General features: G+C 39.5%; 1 protein-coding gene across 1 annotated transcript in view; it reads right to left on the bottom strand.

The window, feature by feature from the left end:
- Nucleotides 1-278: 278 nt before the first annotated feature.
- The window catches only part of SLC25A36 (solute carrier family 25 member 36), a 28,598-nt gene continuing 13,616 nt past the window's right edge, over nt 279-15,260 (bottom strand). The window contains exons 4-7 of the mRNA XM_026040046.1: nt 13,141-13,241; nt 6,286-6,352; nt 3,569-3,858; nt 279-2,778 (exon numbers count right to left, since the gene is read on the bottom strand). Of these exons, the coding sequence (XP_025895831.1) occupies nt 2,585-2,778; nt 3,569-3,858; nt 6,286-6,352; nt 13,141-13,241 (652 nt within the window). The 3' untranslated portion in view covers nt 279-2,584. The remainder of the gene's footprint in view (nt 2,779-3,568; nt 3,859-6,285; nt 6,353-13,140; nt 13,242-15,260) is intronic.

Consider the following 15,260-nt stretch of genomic DNA (forward strand, 5'->3'; position numbering starts at 1 on the left):
TTGCCTGAACTCCCATTGAAAGTGAGGAACAAAAAGCTGATTGTCTCTTCCTGGCTGTTAACAAGGATAACTGGGTGAGGGAGTTAACATTTTCCTTATCAGAGCTTTATTTTGGAAGAACTGCAGGTAGTCCATACTCACCCAGACAAGGACCACACCTGTACCCAGCAAGTGTGGAGCTGTATGTGCAACCATGGCAGAGCACATCCACAAAAAAAATGAGTAACTCATGAAACCAAGTATGAATGGTACTCAACTTCCAATACTAATGATGTCTCCTGCATTTTCTTGCCTGTTGAAAGTTTAATCCTCACTGAACCACTTGGATACCCAAAGAGGAACCCCCTTGCTTCAAAACTAGTATTCCAGTAAGCAGCTATTCCTGCACTTAGCCATTGGAAAAATGGTACCACAGGAAAACCTAAAAACACAAAATTGTGAATATGAAACACTGCGGATTTTTTTTTCTAGAGATATCATTGGAATAAAAAGCCCATTTTATAAGATACACYGACAGAATCTTTTTGCTTGTTTAAAATATCATGTTCATCTCTGAGCAAATCAGACCATGGTATCCCTTTTCCTTTAAAGGGGTGAGATGACATCTCCCAAAGCCAAGTCAATCCAGCTCTGTCTCTCCTGCAAGGGCACTAGAGTGGGCGCTGGRCTTTCTGCAGGTGGCTCTCCAAGGAAGAGTACTGAAATACTTTGACATCCTATCAAGGACACAATGGGATCAAAAATAACAAGAGAAATGAAAAATATACTGATCATTCTGTATGCTCTGAGCCTTTTACATACGACCTAGAGAACTACTGCAACAGAGATCCTATCTATCTGCAGCATGTAACGCTTTAACCTGCACAGGTTAMATGTAAGCCAAACCACATGCTTCGTTGAAAACATAACTGCATGTATTGAACAGGYTTGGGCTATAAATAACCAGTAAGAGGAAGAAAAGTCACAAGGCAGAAGAAGGCCACAAAGTGCATAAGGAGTCATTCAGAAGATAAAGCCATTGCACACARTGCACAGTTAAGTACACTCAGGTATGACACTGGAAGAGCCAACTGCACCATTCTGTCACCTCAGTGTAGCAGCATTTGTGTAGAAAGCTATTGCCCCTGATTTATAATGGTCACCTTCCTCATAAGGACCACATATGCAGTTTTAGAAGCAGGCAAGGTACAGATGGAMGGTTTGTCTACAAAGTTATACAAGAGAGAACAAGCCAGCCGAGCCTAGCTGCTGAACGCAATGCTATTTTGCCAGTAGTTTATAGAATGATGCCTGAATATTCAGACAATTTGGAGGACAAGGTTATACTGTCAGCTGCAGTTCTGCACACAAGCTCAAATTCAAAGTGATACAGAAATTTAAAAGGGGATGCTTATGGAAGACAAATAAACAAAAAAACCCAAGCTATTACCATTTCCTCCACACTCTGAACAAAGGCTGGTTGCACTGAAGAACTCTGTCTTAACTCCAACTGTTCTCTGCTTTCTGGTTGTCTTAGCCATGGTGATATGATTTCCTCCCCGGGTCTCCAAGGCAAGTACTTGTGGGCTAGGTCAGGCTTTGCAAAAACTAATTTCAGACTAATGCAGCTTTTTCTTGGGTAGCATGAAACTAAGTCAAACTTGTCTTCACAAGCATTAGGCTGGACTAGTTAGGATTTATCATTATACTGAAAAACCCTAATGATACTGTTAAACATCATTCAACAAGTTCTTCCATAGTTGTATGACTGACTCAGCAGGAAAACTCATGATGGAAAATATTGCATGAATCTCTTACTTTCAGAAAAGGAGGAAAGTTCTTTGGGGGCCGGGGCGGGATGGAAATGAAGAGATGCAACAGAACTAGAAATCCACATACGTCAATATTAAAAGATGAATAACCTGAGGAGTTCAACAACAGTATCTTCTCTCCTACTMGCCTAGAATACACTGTTCAACTTTCAAAGGTGGTGAGGGGAGGAAATCACCTTTTGCAACAAGGAAACACTTTGATTCTGGGTCCCTGCACCATAGTTTACCTTGAGGTAGCAATATGGAAAAAGCTACACACACTGACTACTACCTCAGTCTCTATATGCATCTTCAGAGCAAGTGAAGTTTCATAATGTATAGAAAAGTATGGGTATGTAGTCTGATCTTCCCCCTTCGTCCAACTACAGGCTACTGTGCAGTAAAACAGAAAATAAAGGTATATTGAAGAGCAATCACTTCAAGAAGGAATAGGACTGCCCCCAGAATATATTTTATACCCTCCTGCTCATCCATCAGGTCTCTTCAAGCTGACTGAATGGCTTTGTCTAAACTTGAGATGCAAAGCAAATGCAATTCTGAATTGAGGTGTATAAAGGCATTCCCTGTGGGGCAGCTCCCATTATCACATTGCCAAGAGACCATACAACAAAGCAGTACAATCATTCATAGTTGCCCACAATAAGTCTTCTATTTTGTCCATAGCTGCACGTTCCTGATAGTTTTCCTTCCGCCCGCAACACCGGCATAGACATCTGGTAGTCCACTCGAGTCTTTCGGTCTTCCACCTTCCTCTAGAAAGCCTTGTGACACYGCTATCCATCCAGCAAGTAGACTACCACTTCATAGGTTGACATCATGATAGCTGTGTTTGGAATCTGTCTGATCAGATGTGTAGTTAAGCCTCGGTAGAGGGCTCCATACCCTTCTTCTCGCACAAGCAAAGATAGTGTCTGGAAGAAAGATCTGTATTTTGTTCCCTCTTCTCTTAGCCTCGTTCGTACAACCTCTGTATAAAGARAACCACATGTGATTATGTTCACCATTACTTTTCCTCTTCCAACGAGCAGTTAATGAATTTAAAAATCATCCTCTCCTCAAGTACTCAGTATCACAAAGCTCCAGAAATCRAAAATATATACGAAGAGAAGCAAACCAAGCATCTAGAAGAACAAGAACCACATTAAACATTCAGCCAATTTAGCCAAGTATTTTGCTGAACAAGCACAGGTCATTAACTCAGTTAAGATCCAGAAGACTAGAGATGTCAGGGCTCATATTCTAGCTTGAATATCACCACCAGTGAAGTATTCAACTTACTAACAACAACAAAAATATACATGCACACAATCACTTTACTGGAATGTTAAGTACAACTGATAACCAAGGAAGTCATCATCATGAAGAGCAGTATGCTAGCAAGTACACCTTGACAGTTTTCTTAGAAGRAAGATACAAATTGGCTGCAGAGTTGTGACACTGCTGAGTGTAGGTAGAAATTCCAAGTCAAAGACTACTGTAACCTTAAGGGATTTTAGGCAGACTCTGCTAAGTTCCTTGTGGTACTGGGGAAGGAAGCACCTAAAAGGGGCCACACTAAAAATCCATTTAAAAGTATTTTCTACTTTTATTTCTGAATACTATGATCTCCTGTTGACTTGCTGAATCAAAAGTCAGGAAATTCAGACAAAGAAGTAGCTCTTTATGAGCTCCTGAGCCAGTGAACTAACAGTCTGCTAGAAGTCACTGAAAAGACTCCTGTTGACTGCTTTGATTCAGGCCTCAGACATCCCACTTACCGTGGGGATATGCTATTGATGTGGCACACGTTTTGGAAGTGGCAGCTGCCATCATCATTCCAACAAAGTCCGAAGCTTCTTTTGATGATTCATCCACATTGTCCATGGCAGAAGCAGTTTTATATTCCAGTAGTTTTCGCTTAATACTCTCATAAATAACAAAATGAATAACAGTCTCAGATATGCCTGCATATGATGCCGACATTCCTCTGTAAAAGCCTTTAATACCATCTGATCGATAGACTCTCTGGACACATTCAAAGGCACTCATTCGCCTTTCTCCACGATTCCTGAAAAAGAGAATAAAAAATATAAAATTGGTGTAACCAGAGACTGAACAATACTTAAATCCCTCCTTGAGTGACATGAAGACTTGAGAAACATCTCACACTGATGCCTAAAGGCTCCAATCCAGATCTGTTTAAGAATACAGAACCTGAAGGTCCCAAAGGATTAGGTGGCTAGGAAGCTCATGAACCAAGGGGTAGCTATGAGTTCAAGTATCATGCGTCACRTGCCAACACAGCTCTTACTGAAAGACCTGGGAAGTCTGGTGTGAAGGGGGCCCAAAAAAAAGCAATGACAAGAGTGACTTTCATTTGATTCTACTAAGCCATAACTGATGTCAAAGGATACGTTCACTACATTATCACGGTCCTCCTCATGCTCATTTTACATATGCGAATGTGAAAAGCTTCCTCCTCAGCCTCTTGATTTTTAGCATCTGATGTTAATGAAAGGAGCAGTTTTCAAATTACACTGGACACTATCTACCAGCACATGGGCACTGTACACCTTTAAAAACTTAAAACATCAAATGCACAAAACTCATAGGCATTGCACAAMGTGTGCTTCATTGGAGCATGAGCACAGTCCCTTGAAATACCTGGATGCTGCCAGTAGAGGTCTCATCTGAGCAGGGAAGCTAATAACAAATAAATAAATCAGCATCTGGCCTTAGGAGAAACTATCATAGATCACACATATATCAAAGCAAAGCAGACAGCACCATTGTGCAAGTAGGGAGGCATCACTAGATRGCAGAATGTAAGCCCTCATGGTTTTAATCTGCCAGAATTTCAGAGAAAAGAGGAGCAAACGTGCACATAGCCACAAATCAGATCTGGACTGAGCTAAGCAGCTGATGCTGCAAAGCAGCAGACAACACTGCTGACATGACAAGAAACCGGAGCAGAAGCACAACAGGAAAGAGCAGCAGCGGGAGCTGTTGCTACAGCTCCCAAGAGCACCTGCAAYCCACACATGCCTCAGGAGGGTTACCCACACAGACCCTTTAAGAAGTTGCTCTTCTGAAGAGTAAGATGCACCGTGTTGTCTTAGAAGCCCAAAGCAATTTCTCTTTGGGAACAAACCTTACCTTCTTCCACGTCTTACTGAGATCTGTGGGAGTTAAGAACTTCAGCAGAAATGGGGTCCGTTTTGTGCCTCTAATGCATGCAGGACATGGAAGCAGTGCTGGGCTAGCCCATATAGCTGTACTGTCCTGCCCTCAAAGACCAAAACTGTTTCCTTTTGCAAGTGTCCCACAGGAATAACCTGTGTGATGCTGCATACAGGAGTAATATGGATGTGAACCCCCCAAACTTCCCCTTAACCACATAGTTTAAGCAAATTAATGAATGGAAAAAAGTATAAGATGTCATCAGCTTCAGAGACACTGTTGCTGCAGATTCACCCTAGTCACAGGATGTCCCGTAAGACTAGTTCTGGGGTGCATCTACTGTCACCTTAGAGCTCACTGTGCCTGCTAAGAGTAAGAACATTACTATGTGATTAAGGTCCAGTAGAGCCTCGAAATAGAAATCTTGAAGTTAGCATATTCGGCAGTTAGAATATTGGGCAGTTCCAGTCTTTATCTGGAATTAAAAAGCATCCTGATTTTAACTGCTCCACTCAAATGATGCTTCTTTTTACATCATCTGTAATTAGGCGCCCTAATGTTTTGAATTGAATATTTGATATATTTCCATATTGCTTTTAGCTAAAGTTTCAATTACAGGTTGTACAACTCAAAGGACCAATAGGGTACACCAAGACTCCAAAAATAAGGTATATAAAAAGATTCAGTTGAGAATCTGAAAAAAAGTTGAGATCCTTGCAACATATTTGGGTCTCCCAAGCTTTAAATGAAGCTGTTGATCCCTGACTACTTGTATAAAGTTCCACTCCATTATAAGGCAAGAAAAACACTTTCCATAATTGATTTTGTAATGAATCCCAACAACTTCTATTGACTATCCTATACTAGGACAACTTCTACATATAGATGAGYGAGAGTCACGTTCTTAGAGAAAGGGAGCTCTTTCTGGGTAAAAGAAATGAAAACTAGTATATTTCAGGTATTTTTTCTGATACTTTACGACATCAAAACCCTTATTTCAGGAATTTCTCAGGCAACAGCTCAAAACAATGGAAATAGTGTTTTCTCAATCATATTAGTGTATAAAAATAAATGAGAATTAACTGACTTCCATTCAGAATTTGCTGGTTAGAGATTATTGCACTCAGGCATGCCTTAACAGAGACAAAAATAGAGAACCACGATAGTTTAACTTAAGGATCAGTACCAACTTTGTAATTTGAGACACTATGCAAAGACACATTCCAGCTTTAGATGTGAAGATTATTCTAAGTAAAGTCTTCTCACAGCAGTAAGATTTGTGGTTGTCACTAGTCAGTTCTCTTAACTTTCTTACCTCGCATCGAGCTGTAACCKTGTCTTTACTAGCCAAATGGGATTGGTGGTTGTGATGGCAGTAAAACCTGAACAAACATTTAAAAAGAGAAGTTAGATRTGATAGCACCATAAAAGCAACTGCATCTAAGTTTAAGCATACACAGTAAGGTACAGTTGATGCAAAAACTCAGACTATACTGATTTTTAGAAAACACCCATTGTAGCCCTTTACTGGTATTACAAGAATCCATACAGCCAATAAACTTTGAAAATATTAATGTAACTTTAAAAAAAACTAATATGCTTAATTCTTAGCAAGAAATTCCCCATATAAAAGGAGCCCAAATGTGTGTGTTTTCCTGCCTATCCATCCATACCAACCCTGTTTGGACACCATAGAACAGCAAAGTTATCTAAACTAATGTTAGCTAATTAGTTTGGAAACATTTCAAGAAAGCATGTTGCAAATACAGCTATAGTAATTAGAGATAAAAAACATTGGCTCAATTAAATTTTCTACCTGAAATAAAATCTGAGCTTAAAAACATGCAAACCTAATAAATACTTTTGGTGTAGTAAAAGGCATATTTTACTGTAAGTTAAGAGATGTCTTTCAATACTTAGGAATAAAGAGAAATTAAATTTGTGAGCTAATATTTTATTTAGTATTCAAAGCAAAGGTTGTTGGGTGGCCAAGGAATACTTATACAAGCATATGAGTGCTTAAATTGTTAAAATAAATAGCATGGCTTCTAACTATCCAGACAGACACCAACTACTCAGACTTGCATCGAGGCTAAGAGTTAAAGCTATGATTTTCAGTCCACTTAAAAAAAAGAGGGAAGAAAAAAAAAAGGAAGGAAATTCAGAAAGAAAAATGAAGTAAGAAACACTCTTACTTCTGTACAACTGTGGGGGGAGAGAGAGATAGAAGAGTGAAAGGCAGCTCTGGAAAAAAAAATCAAACAAAATAAAAACATCTAGAGTTGTAATATCACACATGCACCGTTAATGAGGTGACATGTCTGCAGGAGGGAAAAGGGAGAGGGAAGAACTGGAACATGGCCAGGCAAGAGATGGTGAATTTAGACACCCTGTGCTCCTAAGTGACACACAGCACGTGGCCGGCGCTGCGCAGACRGGCTGCGCCGCTGCCGGGCTCGAGGGGAGCCGCACACGCCGCCGAGCTCGGGGCACCGCCRTGTGCAACGCTCCCACACGGGAGGCTCTCGAGAAGCTGGTTTACTGAGAACCTTAACAGCCTACGTAAATAGATATGTTTGTTTAGCGGAACTGCTCGTGGAGTGGTTACTTCAGTCAGTCTACGTTTACGTTGTACACAAATGACTGCAGCACTCAGAAATGCCACAGGATCTTAACTGTGTTAAGGTCTAGGTGCCTCCCCCTCAAAGTCTTGAAAATAGTTCATTAGGATTTCCAGTTACAGTTCTGAAGACTACCTGTAAGCAGCGACTAAGATTTGACTGCATTTCTGTGCCAAAATAGCAAGAATGACTCTTAACTATTCCATTAATCTTTTATTAAACGCAAATTTCTTTTTACTGACTCAACTAAATAACTTCACGTGAGGTCACTCAYTCAGTAGATCATAAACAGAGAGTTAAAGTTTTCCTTTGAAAATGGGACATTTCTTGAAGGCAAACRACTGTGCAAAAGCTCAAAGCAACAGGGCAAACGTCACCTGCACAGAGGATCTGCAGTCGAGCTGCACAGGCAGCTTGTGCCACACACCCCAGCTGCAGCAGCGCTGAGCCCTGTGTCATGCCAAGGGAAAGAAAGCTTTCCTGCATGTCTACATTTCCTTATACAAACACTACCAAAGTTTCAGTCTTTCTTTCTACACCTCAAAACAGAATCTTYCCAGACGTAGATCGCAATAAAATGTAATATGCACAGGACTGCAACAAATACATTGAAATGAAGTGGGGAAAAATAATTTTTGCCTACCAGGTAACATCTAGAGATGTCTACAAACCTTTAATGAGTCTGCCTACAAGACCAAAATYATTTAGATTTCCATCTAAGTTAAAGGTCTTTAGAATTTCACAGAATCACAGAATATTTAAGGTTGGAAGGGACCTCTAGAGATCATCTAGTCCAACCTTCCTGCTAAGGAATTTTATTTGCTAAGCTACATTTTATGCAACTGTTTCTTTGCTCAGTCCTTTCTCTTTCCTATTTGGCACAGATTTGTCTCTGTACATCCTAAACTCATAATAGAACATGTGTGACCAGAGGCTACTATGTCTTCCTAGAGTAAATGCAGGATATTTCTATGCAGAAACCAGAATYTGCAGCCAATGTTGGTTGGCACAGGAAACATCTCACCTAAACTTGCACTCCCTGGGCTGCTTCAAACATAGTTTAAGCACAGCTCTCATAACAGTAGGACCACAGCATCATAAGGGTTTTTTTTTTTTCTTTTCTTTTTTCTCTCTCTTCCCTCATCTTAAGGCTATTTTAAGCCTCAACAGCAGAACAGTTTGGACCAAAGCTTTCAAATCAGAGAGTCTTCAATAATTCAGGTGTCCAAGATGAGATCACTGTAGCTCAGTTCTCACAGGCAATACTGTATTCTGCTTTTTCTACTTACTGTAAGAGTTGAACACCGCGCTGAACTAAAGGGAGGCATCTGAACACAAAATACCTCAAGTGCTGGGATCTCTTTGATAAGATAAGCTTTCTTTTTTGCTATAGATTTTCTCTGAAGTCACTGGTTAAAACAAAATGAGCAGGTCTGGCTTTCATCTACTATGCAGGTCTACTCCTCTCTACCCAATGTTTTCCTCTTATCCCACTATTATGTTCATCTCACTGATGTTTATGAACCAGGTAAGATTTAAGACTGCAAATTCATTAGGAGTGCAAGTCAAGCTGACAATACCAGAAGTTTCTCTATTTGTCTCTATATTCTAATTCTTCCTACAAAACTGTATTCAAGTTCCAGACTGAAATTTCTCAATCTGTTGGGCTCTACCAGCTAGTGACAGGTAAGATCCCAGGTATTCCTATTGTGCATCACATTTCAAAGGTTAGTTTTTTAATCTATAAGCCAATGTCACTGATACAGACACATATGAACATGGAATGTTGAATTAGAAATCCAAAGTAGTAAATTAAAAACAAACTAAAAGAGAAAACAGACAGAAGGGAGACTATACACATTTGGGGAAAAAAATAAAGAGACAAAGAASAAMAAAAAAGTTTTTGGAAACAATGTGACACCACAGAATTCAGCTGCAGCATTTTAAATGCAGCTCTGAAAAAATAGAGGCCTGGTTTAACCCGATTCTGGACCTTCAATTAGCAGAGCTAAATACAAGTAGCAGCCATCAGTGAAAGGTGCTTTCCGCCTTTCCCTGACCTGCACTGAAACACTTAACTCTTGGTAAGAGTTCAAGAGAACCATGTCTTTGCACAATTTGAGTTCAAGGTAATGAGAAGTGAATTCCCCATATTTTGTTTAATAGATATTACAAACCCAAGGTGTGGTTCTTACACTAGAGGCTGCAAGAGACGCTCAGTTCAGTACTCACGAGGTTTAAGTTAGTCCATATTTCTGCAGGAAGTGACCTGCGGATGGGGAGCATGAGATGACACGATCTCACTCTTTTCACGGGAGAAATGTACAGTAAATGCCTAAAATAGACACAGGCTTTTCTGTATCATAACAACAAGCAGTGACCTCATCAGACACATGTGTACAAATTGAATCCCACTGGAAGGATTTGTGAGTTATTGTGAGATCTAACTTTTTTTCAGGTAAAAGTTTAGGAAAAAAAGAAAGAAAAATAATCAACACAGGCCACAGATAAAATAGTTGTGTAAAATGCACTGAGTACTGAAATTTCTGCCCATTTGCAGCAGTTCAATTTTACAGCTCAATACTTACCTATCAACTCAATATTTACAAATCAAATTTATAAATGAACTCTCCTCCTTCCCCATCCCCCAAATTAATTAAAAAGAATGATAACTTGTCAAAGGACTCTGAAAGTACAGTAAGATGCCTTATGAAATCAAGCTGTCTAGTATGAATAGTGGATGAACTAARTACTCTCTATTTGGTATTTGCCAAGATAATTGTGTATATTACTGACAGGTATAAAAAACATGGTGTCTCTGCAAATAGAGTTGTCCCAAATCAAATTTACACTTGGGTTGGTTTGCCAGTCGGAGTTCCAGAAAGACTGGGAATGTTATAATAAGCAAAGCACTTTCATAGTGACAGATTTGCAACTACATTGTCCAAATAAAACTATGAATCGTTAAAAAAAAGGCAAACTACAAAACCATACAGGAAACAAGCACCTCATTTAGGTCGCCATGTGAGCTTTTACCCTTTGTTGAGGTAAAAGAGGTTAAGTAAGTGTAATAGGAAGGCAGAGTTTAAAGCAAATCAGAGAATTTTGCATAACTTTGGAGTTGAGGAGATAAGTCATCTTTATACAGGCAAGTATTCTCCCTGTCCTTAGAGCAGAAGGTTTCCGATCTATTCCATGTCCAAGTTTGCAAAAGGAATCATGTGATATGCTAGATGGCAAGTGAGAAGTATTGCTGAGTATATCTTCATGCTGGCACATGGGTATTTTAAAGAATAAAAGTGGTGTGAATCATATTCTGGAAGCTAGCACACAGCACAGTTACATTAATTTCTAATTCCATCAGTTGCATCATAAGGCATCAGTTACTAGTATGCAGCATGACTGATCCTTCTCAGGATAAAAGGTTCAAAATTGTTATAAACCCAACAAGCATGCTTTATCTTGAGAAGGAAAAAATCAGGCCCAAGAACAAACAAGAAAGGCTTAAATTGCACTCAAAACTTGAACTATCAACACAGTACTTCATTGACAGAACTATAAAATACAGTACCTCCGCTTCTTGCTCCAAGAACTACTATATGCATAAAATAATCCATATTAACAACAAAGTTAGTCTAGCCATAGACACTCATGCATTAACACGATACAAGCAAASACTGTTTTTCAGGTTGACTACTTACAGTACTTCCATACAACAACATGATCTAAAAATATGGATACTTTATATAAAGTTTTAAATTTTTTTGTATCATTATTGTATTTTGAAATCCACAGGGAAAGATTTTATAGCACAACCACCTCCTCTTGATAACAGACATCTTTATATAGGAGAGTAAGGTCATATTTAAACAAAACCCCCTGTCATTTGAGAGCAAGTTCCTTACTGAAACCACTGGCAGCTGCAAAAGATAAAAACCAATACTGGTTATTTTTACTAGTTGCTAGAAGCCTTCATTCACCTTGCCAAGATAAAGTTGTTTAAGTTCCAAAACACATTACCACTAGCTTCTCTGTTAGCCTGTTTAACTGAGCCCATTAAGAGCTCATATTAGAGCTTGTCCCTGGATTCTGCCATTTCCTTCATTTGCACCACATAGCAATACAAACCTTACAGGCAAAACTCTCTTCTGAAATACATATAAGTACATACAGAATTAAAAACAAGAAGGTTAGCACTTTCCCAAAAGCACTGTTAACTTGAAAACTACAGCCCTTTGCTYGTCAATCAGGCAAGTGGCAGTCCTTAGAACATGGCTTGTCAAAGAGCCTCTGCCACAGGCTTCCAGGCAAGGTCTGGATTACCCAGCACTAAACTATTTTGAGAGAGAAAGAAAACAGTGACCTGTAGTGTGAACTTGCATTCAGCTGCACCAGCCACACGGTTTATGCACACAACTGCAAAACTAAATAGGTATAAGAAACATACAGCCACAGAAGTGTTCAACATTACAGCCAATATACAGTGTAAAAAAAGTAAACAGCAAGTAAGAGTGAGACATGTACCCCAGTCTCCAGTGTTCATAAATGCAGATATTTAATCACAATCTTTTCTGGAAGGGAAGCAAGTCAACATGCACCTACAGAACTCTCTGATAAACTAGAAATGTGACTTCAGGCACTTGGACAAGGCTGCTGCAGTGCATCCCCTCAGCAGTAGCAGATCTTTCGATATTACCAGTGCTCAAGTTACATTCAATGGGTGTAGAAATTTGTTATGAATTGGAAAGTTCAACAGGCTACTATAATACTGTCAAAATGCACCCATAAAATCTATGGCCTAGATACACAAAAGAAAAATATATTGATGTTGTATTTTTGTTGCTGGCAATAACAGGCAAACAATTGCCAGCACAAGTCTGTTACGGGAACTCAAGCCTCTCTTTAACCCCTTGTTTACAATCCCAATGCAATGAATCACWCACCAGGCAAAGACTGGTAATCGCTAATATAGACAAACTATACTGCAGACTAAAGCAGAAATTAATTCCYAGTGATAAGAGATTACTCCAAAGAATTTCTTTTATGCTGTATTAATAGTAGAACTAATTCAACCAGTATCTGAGCACAGGGTGTGTGCATTCTTTAAACAAACCTGCAAGTGTCTAAAGTATATCTCCAAAAGACAAAAAAAGTCAAACACACAAGCTGTAACAGATAAAACAAAGGTGAAAACAATATATTAAAAGCATTAAGCATTTTCTTCAATGCAGAAAATATAATTTTTAGCTGGCAGAGCAAAAATACTGTGTTGAAAGCATTCATCTTACATTTCACAAAATATATTAAGGAAGTAGGCATGWAGTTTTTCCTAGAAAACAGTATTCACATATAGACGACTTAACATCTTAAGTGCAAACTTCCAAGCGCACACTGTCCAAATGGCTTGTGTGTCTATCAGGAGGCCAAAAACCCCAACTACTACAGCCAGAAGTCATTCCATTACTGAGCATTTTTTCCAAGTTTATTGCCACCTCATTTTTATCAGTAGGTCTCTAGAATGAAGAAGCTGAAAAGTTACAGATCCTTACCTGCCACACCAGCTGAAATCATGTGTACCTGGGTAGAATCTGGATTGAATATATTGTTCAACTTCTCCTTGCAGTTTGAGTAAGCAGCAAAATAGATCGCTCTAAAATGAGAACAAGAACTGAGTTATGTCGTGTTTTATGCTTCGATGCACTACTGGCTTCAGTAACTCAAATTGATCTTGTTCAACACCTTATCTCCTGAGTGAAAGGCAACTCAAGGAATAGTTCTTATCAAAATTGTGAACATGGGATGCAAACCTGTGCCACATGCTCTAGTGATCCTGTACGGGCAGGGCGGTTGGACTAGATGATCTCTAAAAGTTGTTTCCAACCTTAAGGATTCTATGATTCTACAAACATTGGAGGAATGAAAGAGTGAATGCATTTTACAGCTTYTTCTTCCTCAACAGAGCTAATTAACACCTGGAGAGGTATGGAATACACAGCTGTATGATACATGGCTGTATCAAATTCCTGTGACACTAGGAATTTGGCTTAGGAAGTAAAGTATTGAACTGAGAACTGAAGTTACAACTGTGCGTCTCTTCGAAAGATTAGCTTTTTTTCTTGGAATGTAAAGCTACTGAAGCAAGATGATGCTGTTAGAACACCAGCAAGTACGCCAATATACATTTCATTTTACTAAAATGGCACAAGTCCATATCTAAATGAGATTTGTTGCTTGTTTCCTTAGTTCCATATTCAGAATAGATGAACATAAGAGAAATATTTATAACTTTGTACTACATTAAACTATGTACACTGATATAAAAGTTAGATATAAGAGTTAACATGTTAATATAATATTACGACAAGCTCACTAAGACTATAAACCTGATGTAAGTATGCACAGAGCTGACGTTCTCGTAACTCAGATTTCTGTTTAAGTGAGAGTCTACAGAAAAAAATTGAACACGAGTTTTCATGAACAGAACATTAACCTCATTAGTTCTGCAAACATGTTTCTTTATAATAAAAAAAGATAAAGTGCTTGATTCATGGGCATGATTTCTAAAATGGGACCTGAGCCCAGTTAAGTATACTGCATGTGTTATGAAATAAGCTTCTTCCTGGCTTATTTAAACAAAGAGCTGCTGTTAAATCCACTTAGCTAATGCTTAATTGAAATGAAGCACTGAATGAAGACTGAGTGCACAGGAAGAGAGGGAGGGATGTGCTGATATTAAGGCTTCTCACATCACAGCAAGTACACATTTTTAGTATGGACAAAAAACAACAAATATTCYAATCCCCACAAACTAAACATTTTACCTGGTGGCAGAAAGGAAGTAAACTGGAAGAGGMAAATAAACAGGAAACTTTCCAGACGGAGCTACAGCTGCTTCTACATGAACATCACGGATACAGCCACTAACAAAGCAAACTTCACTGCTATAYAAAGTCTTGGGCACTGAGAATGTTGCACTGCACTTTAAGTTTTTGCCAATAGAAAAAAAATTTAAAAAAAAATGCTAAAGAGGAAAGGGGGGGAAAAAAGCAGCTAAGTGCTAAGGTCCRAGAACTTAGTTCCTACAGAATGATGGTAGAGTGATTAATCTAGCCTTTAAGGACTGATAAATTAGAAGGAAAACTAGCTTCCTCCYATCAATGGAGAGAGTGAGAAGTAGCAGAACAGGATTGGATGCACATGTTTACATGTGCACACTTTTCTAGTGCAGAGCAGGTGTAAGTGGTGGTGAAGCAGGTGGTGATCAGTGAAAGGACAAGGGGCAATGGGTACCAATTGAAACACAGGCAGTTCCATCTCCATGAGAACWTCACTGTGAGGGTGACAGAGCCATGGAACAGGCAGCCAAAGGAGAGGCTCCCCCTGTCCTGGCAGGTTGCAGAGTCTCCTTTTCTGGAAATCTCCCAAACTCACCTGGATGCCACGCTGTGCCACATGCCCTGGGTGTCCCTGTTGGAGCAGGGGGTTGGACTAGGTGATCTCTAGAGGTCCCTTCCAACCTTCACCACTCTGTGATTYTGTGAAGTGGAAGCTAAGGGCACAGCAAGCCGAGCAGGAAGAGATGACAGCACTTCCCTTGCTGCCCGCGAGCAGATGCTGGCACAGGGTCAGCACTGCRTCGGGTGGCACCGGTGGCGGACAGGGCCCGCAG

Source organism: Nothoprocta perdicaria, unplaced genomic scaffold (assembly GCF_003342845.1).
Source record: "Nothoprocta perdicaria isolate Ctin4 unplaced genomic scaffold, notPer1 scaffold_25, whole genome shotgun sequence".
NCBI classification, from domain to species: Eukaryota; Metazoa; Chordata; class Aves; order Tinamiformes; family Tinamidae; genus Nothoprocta; species Nothoprocta perdicaria.